Below are 14,353 nucleotides of genomic sequence, written 5' to 3'. Positions count from 1 at the left end.
TCAACTGCTGGGGATGCAAGAAAGAACACTCCTACTGTACCCAGTCTCCTTTCCCTTCACACCCGGATGTCTCACTTCTGTCTGGTGGAAACGAAGAAAAACATTGTTTTAAGATTTGCCATGGGACAACTTTTTTGATAAATATTGGGTATTTTTTTTTAAGCAGAATAAAGGTCTGAGGAAAGAGGTTGTCACTGAAAATAGCAACATGCAGCTGTCAGTGGCACAAACACTGAAAACAGATTTTGTGGACTTTGACATGGATGGTTGCCCAATGTGACTGCTTTCATGACATGCAATACAGATGGTTTGCTGCTGTGGTCAGAGCAAGTAAAACAAAACAGTCAGCACTCACCATTGATTGGTTTCAAAAGAGCAGCACAAGAAACAAATTGTGACAGGCTGACCATATTTTCAAACCGTCATGGGATGTCAGCATTTCTAGTAATGATGTTACGATACAAGAAGAAAGATGCAAAAATATTGTCGTATATAGACGTATAAATTTGTACATTTTCACTGCTTTGAATATATGAAGTGTTCAGTATTTCACATATAACCAACATAACATTATAGTTTACTGATGGAAATGTCAAAGGTATAATACTAATATCCATCCATCCATTTTCTTTCGCTGTCCTGTTGAGGGTCGCGGGGGGTTGGAGCCAATCCCAGTGGCTTTCGGACAGGTCGCCAGTCCATCGCAGGGCCAACACATATGGACTACTGGTATAAGAGATGGGCTCCATTTTCATGGATATTCAATCCAACTTCTCCATCCATCCATCCATCCATCCATTTTCTACCACCTATCATGTTAAGGGTTGTGGAGGGGCTGGAGCCTATCCCAGCTGCCTTCGGGCGAGAGGCGGGGTTCACCCTGGACAGGTCACCAGTCCATCATAGGGCCAAAACATAGAGAGAGACAACCATTCACACTCACAGCCACACCTACAGTCAATTTAGAGTATCAATCAGCCTCGTCCTCTCTTGATGTCTTTGGACTGTGGGAGGAAGCTGGAGTACCAGAGAGAACCCACACAGGAACAGGGAGAACATGCAGACTCCACACAGAAAGATTCTGTGCCCCAGACCTGGAACCTTCTTGCTGTGAGGCAACAGTGCTAACCACTGCACCACTGTGCCACCTCATAATACTAACATCTTTTCCTTAAATCCACAAGAGGGGGCTTAGTGACCGTAAATGTCTGGAACAAAAATAAAACAAAACAAAATGTGGTGTAGATTAAAAACTTGAAGATCACACTTTCAATGTAATAAAGCTGTTCCAGGCTGTTGCTGTGTCTTTTATGCTTTGTGTTTCACCTGTAAATACAATTAGCTAAGCATTGTGTTGTAAAGAAAATAACATAACTGCAAGATACTGGTCATTGCATACATGCCGTAAAGTAATGGACATTTATTGAACATTGTGCAGTGCATATGCAGTTCTTTTTAATTATTTTTTATGGCAGATCTCTGCAAGGGAGAGTTGGTGACTGTGTTCCAAGAGTAGGAAGGTGTTCGACTTCCTCTGCTGCCATTCCATTGGAGGCCATCGACCCACACCAAGGAACTGGATGTGTTCGATCCTCCATCTGGATTTTTTCCTTTGGATTACAGATGAGCAGGGGGGCAGCTTGACAACCGGCAAGGCAGGCAACTGCTTGGGGCCCCGAGCTGCTAGGGGACCCCTGATAGCTGGTCTCAAATCGCTTGCCGGTGGAACAAACCAAGCAAGAATTTCGTCCATAGAGATTGAATGATGGATTACTGCCCCCCCCAAAAGAGCGTAGTGCCCCCTCAGATGAAAATTTAAGAATTTAGGATGTTTTTTAAATAGATTACCCACAAAATGAATGCATTAAAAAGTAATGCATTTAACCGCAGTTGTTGCGACGGCTGCCAAAAAAGACACAAGTTCGGCATTTCCTCATCTCTCTCCCTCATCTCTCTCCCTCCGTGTCCATGTGTATCCATGTAGTTTCACATGATGTGCTCCTCTGAAACCCCCTCCCCTCACCCTGTCTGTAAATATCCAATCACTGTTAGTATGCAAAAGACCCAATGTCGTTGTAGCCTAACACTGGAGTCAGATTTCACAGACCCCAGGAGAGAACACAACTAAATGGAGTTTAATGGGAAGACTTTGAGGAGACAGTGAAACAAAATCTTCTTACAAATCAGTCGAAATAAGATCAACAATAAAATCAAAATTACATATAAAATACATTTAAATATATTTTTGTTAAGCCAATTAGGGTTCTGCTCTTCTCCCACTGTGTGCCTGTGGGACAAGAGCGTCTGTCAGTCACACAAGCACAGAAATGAGGCCGAGCAAAGTAGGTGCAGAGGGCAGACCGAGGAACAATGACTTGTCTGTTATACCCTTTTCACACTGAAAAATGTGTGTCAACGCGGGTTTTTGGACTCGCATTTGCTCAGCATTAGGGCGCATTCGAGCTTCCAGAAGACCCGGGTCTGGACTCTTGCTGTGAGGGCTGCGTGCCAGTATTTTTCTCCGTCGTACGTCAATCGCACTGACAACATCATAATTTCACATAAACGTGCGCCGGAACACTGAGAGGAAAACAAACGACAACGTGGACATCTCAGAGTCAAATGTTAGCGTTGTCGTTGTGTGCATTGCAATGTTGTCTCTTTTGCAAAGCATACAAACTTGGCGTAGATTAGAAAATGTCCGAGCGCTAATGCAGTGAAGGAGGATGGAGTTTTTGGCTCGTCTGGAAGGGAGCCGAAGAAGGTACAGGCAAAGCCTGACAGGCGGCTAAGAGACAAAATCAGGATGCAACAGGAAGGTCGCCTGAAACCTGAGACGACGCGGGTTGCCATTTTCACACTGCAGGCGAGCCGAGCCGAGCCGAGCCGCTAAAAACCTGGGTCGCTTGGCGAGTCAGTCGACGCAGGTCAAAATGCCGAGTCAACCGTTTCAGAGTCCCCAAAAACCCGTGTTGACCCACATTTTTGGTGCAGTGTGAAAGGGGCTTTAGATGCAGACCTTTTTTGCCAAGGGAAACAGGATACTGTTGTAATAGAAACTCACAGAAGACTTGTAAATATTGGATATGGTGAAAAGTCTTACTCTTAGTTAAAAATTTTACTTGAGCTTTAGACTCATCCAATTGAGATATGTCTTATGGAACTGATTGTTTTTCAGTTTTCCCCTTGAGGGATTGCCACCTTGTTGAGGTCAGGGGGGTTTGTGTGCCTCAGTGACCCCAGGAGCTATAGAGGCAGGAGCGTAGTCTCCGAGTAAGACACCAGTCGAACAGGTCGAAGGGCTGAGGCCTGACAAAGTGCAACCCACTGGTCTTCCAGGTAGGGGGTTGGACACACGACATAGAGAAAACACTGTTACAGGCACAAAAAACAAAACAAAACAAAAAAACCCAAATGTGTGTGTAAAACACCCCCTGAAAAAAAACTGCTGCTGGGCTATTTTTTCTTGGGGCCCCCACAGACTCTAGAATCGCCTCTGCAGATGAGACAAACAAGAAAATGGCCCCTTAGCTATTTGAATGTGTCTCTAACTGATGAACTGGCTTTGACTATTCTTTTTCTGACTTGATGAAAATGAACTTTGTTGTTGAAAAAAAAACCAAAACAACTTTCCATGACTCAATTAAACCTTTTTCTATGAGTACAAATCAAAGCACACTTGAAGAGGTGAACCTGAGGACGCTGTTTTGGTTTACATAAACTCCCTGGGAATTTGGAACTCTGAAACAAATTACTTTTTTCTCTTACAAAAAAGATATTCTATACATCCGATCCATTTCACTTTTGTCTATTCCCTTTGAATAAATTGTTACACTTTTGCACACAATCCATTACTTTGGTTGTTTACGATCTTCCTCACTTAATCTAGAACAAACATTGGTGTATTTTGTTGTGTTAATTGGCTTAAATCCAACACTTAACTGAAAATCAGCAGAGTTCATTTCTCTGTGTTCAAGTGTTGGGAGTATAAAGTGTTACTCATTGGAGTTAATTTAACTGTATATAGAGTCTAATATTTTTAATGTCACTCTTGTCAACAGGGTTTTTAAAATTGGGTGTCGAATGTGTGAGTGTTATTTCCTGCAAATCAACTCTGACAGTGTTGCTTACAAAAGTACTGCTGGCAGACATAATGGGTCACGCAAGAACGGTCAAGTAACATTAGAGTCTAGCTCGTGACCAAAGACATGGTGCTTTTTCAATTTTCAGTAGGTGAGTAATGTTATATACATTTACACTGTAACACTATCTCACACTGATACAGATAGTTGTATTTTACTCTTTTAAATCATGTGACAATCTTAATAATAGCTAATGATCTTGTTTTAACTATTTGATGGTGCTAAGAATTGCCAGCTTGCTTTCATTAACTAGTTAACGTTAGCTAGCTAGCTAATATTATTTTCTGACGTCAGCACTGCAGGCTGACATAGACCTAAATTTGGGATTAAACTGTTCAGGTAAACTTTGCTAAACTCAGGGTTTTGTATTGATGATGTTATTGTAATTGCCTCTCTGCTTATTTACATTAATAAAAGAACATTAAAAAATGAACGTTAGCTAGACTGCTCTTGCAGTTTGTTCCATTGGCTTCAAAATGTGTTGGGGGGTTAGCTATAGTATCTGTTTTATGTCCACCGCTGGAGGAGTCTCTCCAATTCCGTTGGATCTTGAATGCAAGGACAATAACGGTGACGGTGGTGTGATACAGCCTAATTGAGTCTTGTCTTATTCTTATCTCAATGTGTTGTGGTGCGCTTTATTTTGTTAATGCTTTTTTTTTTGTAAATAAAAATTACTAAACTCATAAACTGATTTCAATTTTATTCTGCTAGGAGCCAACACCTAGTTGGTCATCAAGAAGTCATCAGCTAACCACTGCTTGAGAGTTATAAAGTGACACTGCATTGGTGTTGAGAAAATATGACACCCTGGCAGGTGCAAAGTAAGCATCCATAGGTGTCAAATCCCAACTCCCCACAGAGTCAATACTTAAACCCAAACACAGTGCTAAAATGCCAACTCTTACTAAGTGTTAAAATAACACTTTATAGTGTGGAACCCGTAGGACACCAGGGAAAGCATTGAAATTAACGTCCATGGAGGTATGGTATGTAAATACTGCACAAGTTGTTTATATTGTTCAATATGTACACAAAGGTGTGTGTGTGTGTGTGTGTGTGTGTGTGTGTGTGTGGGGAGGTGGGATGGGGATATCTATTGAGAGCAGTAGTGGTTGTACAATTTGACAGCAGCAGGAAGGAAGGACTTCCTGGACATCTTTTTACACATTTGGGGTGAAGGCATTGACACATGGTGTCTCCCAAATGGCATACTTCCTTACTACATACTTAAAATTTTGACTATACTCAACTCAAAATGGGAAAAAAGTCTGGATAGTATGTGAAAATTGAGTATGCAAAAGTACCCGGATGACGTGCTCAAATCGGTCAAGATTTTGAGTATGCGACTGTGGACACTCGCTGCACTCATTTCATCGATAAAAATGGCGGACAGCTGTGGTGAGAGTCGGTCGACACTGACTTGTACAGAGTCTCCTTTACATTAAATAATGGGGACTAGTTTGAAGTTCTGTGTGGACACGGGTTTGAAAAAATAAAATGACTTGTCACCAAAAATTTTACTAAATAGATCCCACAAATAAACGATACATACCGTTGCATCTTCAGCCAATAGAAGGAGGACATTGCATTGTCAGCGCTGATTGTGGCGTAACAATGCGCGATGACCGTTCATTTTGCTGTTTTACTGATTTACAGTACTTTTCTTTTTACTGATCTAATTTTACTGCTTCAAAAATCGACAAACAAGCGCAGGCAAAAGGTGGCGGTAATTAGCTGATGCTGATGGGCTGCTAGCCGGTCACAAATCGGCTAGAAGAAGAAGACATCGCGTCGTCATTTCCGGTGAGTGCACCGCGCGGCAGTATGTGATTTGGGACAGCAGTGCACCCTCGAAACTCACACACTGCACGATTGAGTACATAGTATGCTTAGTATACTCAATATGAAAATTTGAAGTATGCAGTATGGAAGTATGCGATTTGGGACACACCTACAGTGTCCTGCTTGGGTTAGGAGACAGGCTACACCAGGGGTGGGCAACCATGTGCCATGGAGGGCCGTGTGTATGCAGGTTTTGCTTCCAACCAAACACTTTCACAGGTGATTCCACTGATTAACACACCTTCAGCCACAGAAGAGTGTTAATCAGTGGAATCAGCTGTGAAAGTGTTTGGTTGGAAGGAAAACCTGCATACACACAGCCCTCCATGGCACATGGTTGCCCACCCCTGGGCTACACGATGGTGGACAACTTGTCTAACATCTTCCTCCCCCCCCCCATCGAGGCCAGAGGGTTTGTTCAATTTCTTCCTCTCTGGTGCTTTCCAACAAAAAGAAAAGAGAACATTCCCTATTCATTCTCTCTCTACTGTGTTGAGGACCAACACTGAGGGGGCTGAGGTAGGTTGGACAGCCGTCTCCAAATGTAAACGTTCCCATCACTGGTGTAATAAAAGCTCTGAGACAAGCCCAGGCACAATCAACATATAAAATACAGGTAATACTAATTATTACAAATACAAATTATTTTACTTTCTAATAATTTTTTTTTCCTTCCAAAGACTATGACTCTTATCGTTGGGTCAAATTTTCCCAGTTATGAACTTGGTTTTTATTGTGCATTTTGATCTTTTATACCTGTTTCATTACGAGTTTGTTGTATTTTAAGTAAAATTGGCTTCAAGAAATTTGACAGTGTACAGGAGAGTTGTAATTTTGTATTTAGCTAAGCTGGCTGATCAAACAAATGAACGTTCAAGCTCTACTTTTCGATCTCGCTTGTTAAATGTTCAGAGCAAACATTTAAGAGTATCTTTTCCTCAGGATCCTCCTCAGCTCTAGTTTATGGCAGTGAGATAAACAAACAGAAGGAAGCAATTATTGGACAGCAGTGAATCTTTGCAGTCTAATAGTGCTCTCCCTGTTCTTTTGGAGCTCTTCAACTAATAGGTGATTGATTGCTAATTATCGGTGACGGGGTCCCCAGGAGACAGCTGGGCCCCTCCTTCCTTTTTTTTTCACAGCATGAAAGCCGCTATAACTTTTAAACAGTCTGCTCTGCTGCTTGTTCTGGCAGCTCAATAAGACGTTTGAATAATCATCATGGCCTTTTCCCAATAAAGAAGGAGGGGCCGCCCAACAACAGAGCACAGGAAACCCAATATTAGTTTGCAAAGTGCAGTTAAAAAGCCTTAAAGATCAACCTTCTCAGTGGACGTTGGCTATTTTTCATGAATATGCTCATCTGCCTTCGACTTCGAATGAAATACTTACAAACACTCTTTCACTGTATTGACTGCTGTGTTGAGTCAGAAACCTGGAATTGATAACCCTCTCTGGGTAATGACAGAAGTTTCTCTTAATAGCGCGGCGATTGATGCCAACAGTTTGGAAAGGAATCACGCCTCCACCTCGCCAACAAAAGCATTAACAATCAGCTTCATTGATGGCAATGTATTTATTTTTCAAGGTCGGATCAATTGAGGTTTTCTCTTGGAAATCTATCCCCTCATTTTGCACTCTGTTGCAGGATCCAGACTATAAAGGTGGAGCTGCAGTGATCCTGCTCAGAGAGGCTGGGCTAACCTGCCTTAGGAGGAAGGCTTCGGTCACGCCTGCCTGACTCTATAAATGGAACTGGTCCTACTGAAGCTGAAAAGGTAGGTCATGGAATCATTTCTCATTTTAGAACTATGTTTTTGATAAGATTACAGAGAATTAGCAATGCAGTTTGAAGTAGCTAATTTAGTTTAGCTGGAAGCTAATGGAGGAGGCAGAGCAACAATCTAATTGATCATTCGGAAGCTGCTTTTTCTATTTGGTGCTGTAGAGGCTTTTTGGGAAATTACAGTGGAACTGTTGCCAGTAAATACACAAATACAATACAGGCATCCTGGCAAAAAAACATGAGAAAAAAAAGAGAGCAATAACTAGATCATGCTTTGGCTTTTAGCTACTTTGTGTGAAAATACACTGTTTTGCACTGGAATCATACTGATTTTATTCAAAATTCTCAACATAAACTTTTGCATGAACTGGCACTTCATTTGAATGTTTGAATGGTCAAATGGCTGACGAATTTTCTGTGTTTAAATTGAAGAAGGCATGTAGCAATCCCTTATTATACATTAATAATTATAATTAGCCGTTAGAATTACTTAGCACGTCGGTATTTTTTTTGATTTAGAAAAGAGATTTTACACAGACAGGATGATGATTTCTCCAAAAAACAAATATATGTATCTTGAAACATGTATTTTATAACACTTATAGTGGCTGCATACCATTCAGGTGTGATGGCCCTCTGCTTTCTGGCTAGAAGTGCAACTAACAAATTAATTTGTTGTTCTGAATCTTTCCGTCCAATTCAATCTAAAGGATTTTGGTCACTGATTATGTAATTTGCTCACTTTTAAACTTAAAGTATGAGGTCCTCTTTTTTTTAAGGAGCTATGTTTTATTCAGTTCAATTGAGAACTACAGAGGCCTGAGGGGACATAGATAGGAATAAAAATCAATCATTCAAAAAAGGGAAAAAAAAATACTTTTTTGAGATCCTTCTGTTAAAAAAGTGGGTGAAAGAGAACAACTGTAATTTGCAAAGTCTCACAAAACCTTTGTGGGATCTTGCGAAATACTTTTTTTTTTTTTTTTTTACCACTGAGATTTTTTTTTCCCTCTCTAGGGCACCAAACAAAACTGACCCTATTATAATAATATGAATAATTCAGCCGCCAATAGATGTTGACATATTTAACACATTTAAAGTATTCCTGTGACTTTGCTGACATGTTACACTCTTACCAGCATGACATGGATCCTCTAGCAACAGTATCTCAAGGCTAAACTCACTGGAGTGTTCTAAGCCACCACTGGGGCAGCTGCCATGCTTACAGCAACTTTTTCCTTTCCTTTCTTTTCTTTAAATGTTTGTGGAACAAGTTCCCATAGCTCATAGCAAATATGTAACAGCCTCCTATCTGTTGTGCAGCCATTGTTACACTAACCTGTTAACAAGGTATACATCCATCAAAGTGGGACTGACATTTTCATCCGTTGTTTGACCACCATCATACTTTTTTCATTTTTTTTCCCTAGTAAGTAATTAGCTCCACCATTTAATCTGTGTCGATTTTTTTTTTAATAAAAAAAAGAAAAGAAATCAGGATCAAACTGATCTTTTGGGGGGGCTTAACTTGTTACTTTTAATGTTTAATAATGACTGACTTGACAACACACACAAACACACACACACACACACACACAGACAAGAAAAGCATGTGATGTTTTAGTGTGACTTGTAGCAGTACAACCTCACAACGAATGGGGGTGCTAGTGCTCCATGTGTCCATGGCTGGGTGTACTCTACACACCCACACACACACACACACACACACACACACACACACTCACACACACACACACACACACACACACACACGCACACACATCACTGCAAAGCAGAAGCAGAAAGTCTTGACTGTGTATCACCACCTTATCTGACGATTTCTCAAAATGTTCAGTGTTGTTTCATGGGCCAGAACACGCTTTATCACTGTAGTTGGCCCACTGCTGTCATGTGCAGCAGTCTGCCCTGCCTCAGCTGATAAGCTTGTGTATCACATGTTGTTGCAGCTGTAAACCAGACAAACAGACAAGGCCAATCTCCCAGCTACAACAATATGCAGCTGTGGTAAAAAAGGAGAAAGACCGTTAAGATGTATGTTGCAAATAATGTCTTGCACATTTTGTCAATACGCTTTGTCTGCAACCATTGAGGAAAGCTCTCTACCTTTGCATAATCAATTCATTGTTTTAACAATATTTGAAAGTGTTTCAGGGGAATTACTTAAAAATCAGCTCTCCTCACACTTAATCTAGCCAGTGTTATTGGCCTTCGTCCATCAGATTTTTTTTATGCAGTTTATTGAGAGGATTGGTGAAATACTTTTCTGGCTGTGGTCCTCAAGCTAATTCACTTAAATGTCGGAGCATTCCACTAAATCCATAAATGATATATTTAATTCTGTTTTTACAAATAGGTTTTGTTTTTGCGGTTTTCAATTGATATTCTCTTTTTGCCAGAATTGATGTTTTGTTAAATAATTGAAGGAAACCTTTTCTAAGACATTTAAAAAAAAACAACAACCTCCACAATGCTTCAAATGACACTGAATGAAAATATGTGATGGTGAAATATTTGACTGGCCTATATAACAGAGATTTCTCAGTGAGCTAATTCTCAACATTATATCCAGAATTCTTGCCCTTCCTTTTGTAGAGGGAAGAATTGATGAATGAGAGCAGCAGGCATCACTGCAAGTTCAAAATGTCAGGGGAGTTTGTTGGATACTTGTTATTATTTTATTGACTGACAGAATGAGAAAACATAATAGTGCTCACTGCCATTATTGCCCCCCCCCCCCCCCCCCCCACACACACACACACACACTCCTCAGACATCTGTGTTTGCACGGGAGCAGGTGGACGGACACTGCTCCTTCATTGCCTGTAAACAGTCTGTTACTCCCTGGCCTGTTCAGGCAACGGGGGCGGTGGACTGGTGGTTGTCCGGGGGGGGGGGGGGGGGGGGTAAAAGTTGATGAACGGTGCCTCGTGTTTATCTGACCCACTTCATTTCATCCCAGACAGGCTGTGGGGGCTGAAGGTTGTGGCCGAGGGGCAGCCGTGCTGGAGTTAATGACAGGGCTTTGTTCGGTGCTGGAGCTCTTGTCAAGATAGGACCGGGCAAGACAATAGTCAGGGTCACAGGTCCTTAGAGACCCTGGGTGAGAGGGCTAATGAGTCAGTATAAGCTAAGAGGAGCAGGCTCAGATGGTTTGGACACAGGAGGCTGTAGAACCACCATAATGGGGCCTCGTCGGAAAGGATTTGGCTCGTAAGACATAAAGAAAATCTGCTGACGTTTCAGGAGCAATTAGTCTAAGCTAGCAAGAACTTAATGAAGAGTTGTTTAGTCACTGATGATGCTGGTTTGAGGAAGAATTATGACGAAAGATTGCATAAAAAATCCAGGTCCAGTCACTGAAGGTTGGCTTGAAAAAGTAGAAGGTCTTTATTACAATGCTTTTACTTTTCTAGCCTGGATTTTTATGCCATCTTCGGTCATAATTCTTCTGTTTTATTTGTTTGTTTTTTCATCCATGAGCACTGCATTGTTTGAAGGCTGCTCACAGTGCTCTCATTCCCTCTCTCTTCTAGCTTAAATCTATACATCCTTTTGACCTGGACCGACAGGGGTTATGGGTCAAACCTCAAGGCACTAAGAACCGATTGGACCAGAGATTATTTGTAACGAAAACTGTATATTATTTCCCTGCTCTTAATTTAAATTTTAGTTGCACAATGTCCATTTGGAGCCCAGCTCCACTGCATGGTCATCTGTAACTAACATTTATGTGATCTGCTACATCAAAAGTGAAACTTCTGAGTGTCTCTTCAAAAGTCTAAAGGCCTAAATATTCTCTTGAAATTGTTGCTCTGACTCTCTCTCGAGCCCTCTCCTGTCACTTTTACTGTGCACAGCCAAGCTTAACAGGGCGAATGCCTTCAAGGAGAGACAGTCTGAAAGTATGTGTCCTTCCCATTTGTCAAAATCATTGCCTTGCAATTACAAAGACACATAGACTAGTGGCACTGCAGCTTCAAGGAACAGCATAAACACTTGAGCCTTTTGACATTCTTGGATGGCATGTAGCAAAACTACTCTTACAATGACATTCAGCCTTCTTGAAGCGTTGCGTGGCCTTCCATCCCACAGTTAAATCAGCTCCGGCAATATTGGTGTGCAGGAAGCTTGACTGAGACTCCTTCAAGCTTGACCGATGCTTCTCCTCCCTTTGATCGACTGTCTAGCTTTTTAATTTTGATCTCTTTACACTACCCACGCCCCCCCCCCCCCCAACAATCACTCAGCCACTGCCGCCCAGACGCATGCAGCTCTGGCTTATCCAGCCGTGGCATTGACCTCTCATCTTCAATTTGACCTGTCGTTTCCCATGACCTCTGACCTGTTAGGGTCAAGCCTGCAGCCGTCTGGACGTCCTCCTCCTCCTCCACCTGGCCCCTATCAGCCTTCAGATGGTCCTGATGGATTAGCCTCTCTTCAGGATGTCTGCTGGGTTACACTGGTGAGGGGTTGTAAGGCTAATATGTGAAATATTATTCTATCAAGCTTTAGCTTTATCCAAGCATTTGTTCGTGAACAATGACTCGCCTTTTCTAATGTCTGTTTTCCCCGGGTAGAAAATCCAGACACAATTTTCACTGCCTGTCTCTTCAGCTTTTTGTCTGTCACTTGCTGAACTTGCTGTCCTCATTCCATAGCCTGGTTTTTGATACATGGTGTCCTGGTAGTTTGCCGCGGGAGAATCTGGGTCAGCACACGAAGCCTGAGATAGCACAGGCATGAGGATGACTAGAAATACCTTGTACAATACCTTACACCAAGACCACAGAAACTAACGCTGTTTACCTGGCATATAGAGATGTAGATTGGTGAGATCAGTCATGAGGCTGTAAATGCGACGTCATGTAGGCCTAGATTATCGTGCTACTGTAGCAGAAATGATGCAGCTAATTCTGAACAGGAGCATATTTCACTATCAAAATGCACTTTGTTGGTCTGCCTCCCCATTTTGAGAGAAATATCCATTCGTTTTGTATTAAATATAACATCACTGCAAACCAACTAATGTGCACAAAAATAATTTATTAATATTGGAACCCAACAATTTTTTTGATTCTTGTCATTTTTTTTGCCCTTGACTTTTCTTTTTCATGCAGCAGAGTAGCCTTCGATCCAAGCAGCGTTCCTGATTCTTGCTGAACTGGGAGCTATAGGAAAAGGGGTGGGAGGGGAGGTAACGACGTAAGGGAGGAGAAGGGGGGGGGGCAAGAACAAGAGAGGAAGCCAGTGTTCATTACAAAGTGCCTCTCGGTTGTGGGCATGCCCAGTAGAGTTCGCCTTGCAGCCAGAAATCCAGCCTCTAAATTTGAACAGGAGGGAGACTTTTTTTTTTTTGCTCCTCTCTCTCTCTCTCTCTCTCTCTCTCTCTCTCTCTCTCTCTCTCTCTCTCTCTCAGTAGTGAGTGTGTGGGGAGATTACTGCTATGAAAGAGCAAGAGGAGGTGCAGATTTCAGCTAGTGGGGGGAAGTAAAGAAAAGAAGAAGATGAGAAGGATCAGGAAGGAGTGGGGAGGGGGGTATACAACAGACTTCAGCCCAATCTATCTCCCTCTTCCTCTCCCCTCATTCCCTCCTCTGCCGGCGACTTGTACCTCAGAAATAGTGGAGGGACCAACTTCAAAAGGCAGTCAGGAGGGAGCTGGAGTGTGAAATCTGAGAAGAGGACCAAGATGAGAGGCTGGCCGGTGCTGTGTTTGCTGTGCTGTCCAGGTCAGTGCCCAGGAAATACCAAACACTCATTTCCATCACCTGCTTGCTTCAAACTCCTGTTTTCTGATAATGCATGCGCTGATTTTTTTTTTCCTTTGCTTGTCTTCTGAATTTTGAAAAAAAAAAAAAAAACACGGGCTAGTGCCGGTGGGGGATTGTGCAAAAAGGCTAATTGACAGGCTGAATGACAGACTGCACCATCCGGCTAGTGTCCCCTACAGCGGGGTTGAAGTGCTGAAACTCCCGCTGCTCCCTTCAGTGCTGAAACTGCTCCGGTTGATCAGCTTGGATGTTCACACACGTGTTCAGGGAAGACAAACTTGCCCAAACTGAACCACGTGGTTCCGATAAGGAAAAAAATCACAGAGTAGGCTGGGCGCTCACGTGGGGGAGGATTGCGGCTGAGGTGCAAAAGACGTGATGAAATTTAAAGTTTATGGCGATAAGTGTCTGGAATGAATTCTTTCATGTTACAGAGGTGCTTTTTCTGTTGTCAGGTGCTGAATTTGAGCAATAAGAATGTACTCATTTGACATCAGAGATGCATTTTGTGCTTCTCTGACGTGATGTCTGCTTTTCAAATAACGCCATCTCAATTACCTACTTAATTCACCTAAACTTAGTCAAATAATTTAATTCTATCACTATTATAAATGATCCTGTATTGATATTAATGTGGCTTTTAATGACGACTGCATCCAACAGCTTACCTGTCGCCTTATTGTCCTCCATCCTAAAAACCCCTGAGGTTCGCTTCTGTTAGCTTTCCCAGAATGCCTTGCCACTGACAATGAAGTGTCAACAGTGGCCTCCTGTGAGACTTACTGTTG

General features: G+C 42.1%; 1 protein-coding gene across 5 annotated transcripts in view; it reads left to right on the top strand.

Annotated features, from left to right (window-relative positions):
* The first annotated feature begins 7,638 nt into the window (after nt 1-7,638).
* The window catches only part of LOC147254400 (uncharacterized), a 104,638-nt gene continuing 97,923 nt past the window's right edge, over nt 7,639-14,353 (top strand). For 2 of the 5 annotated variants that reach the window (XM_086216021.1, XM_086216020.1), the window contains exons 1-2: nt 7,648-7,765; nt 13,411-13,523. In XM_086216021.1, the coding sequence (XP_086072147.1) occupies nt 7,737-7,765; nt 13,411-13,523 (142 nt within the window). In that variant the 5' untranslated portion in view covers nt 7,648-7,736. Of the gene's footprint in view, nt 7,766-13,022; nt 13,524-14,353 lie in introns of those variants that run through there. The other 3 variants (XR_015118156.1, XR_015118155.1, XR_015118157.1) reach the window with 2 other exon arrangements.

Source organism: Aulostomus chinensis, chromosome 10 (assembly GCF_037954235.1).
Source record: "Aulostomus chinensis isolate RoL2024-O1b breed Wild chromosome 10, RoL_Achi_v1.0, whole genome shotgun sequence".
Lineage (NCBI taxonomy): Eukaryota > Metazoa > Chordata > Actinopteri > Syngnathiformes > Aulostomidae > Aulostomus > Aulostomus chinensis.
The sequence above is the reverse complement of the archived record's forward strand: the minus strand, read 5'-3'. Positions and strand labels throughout refer to the sequence as shown.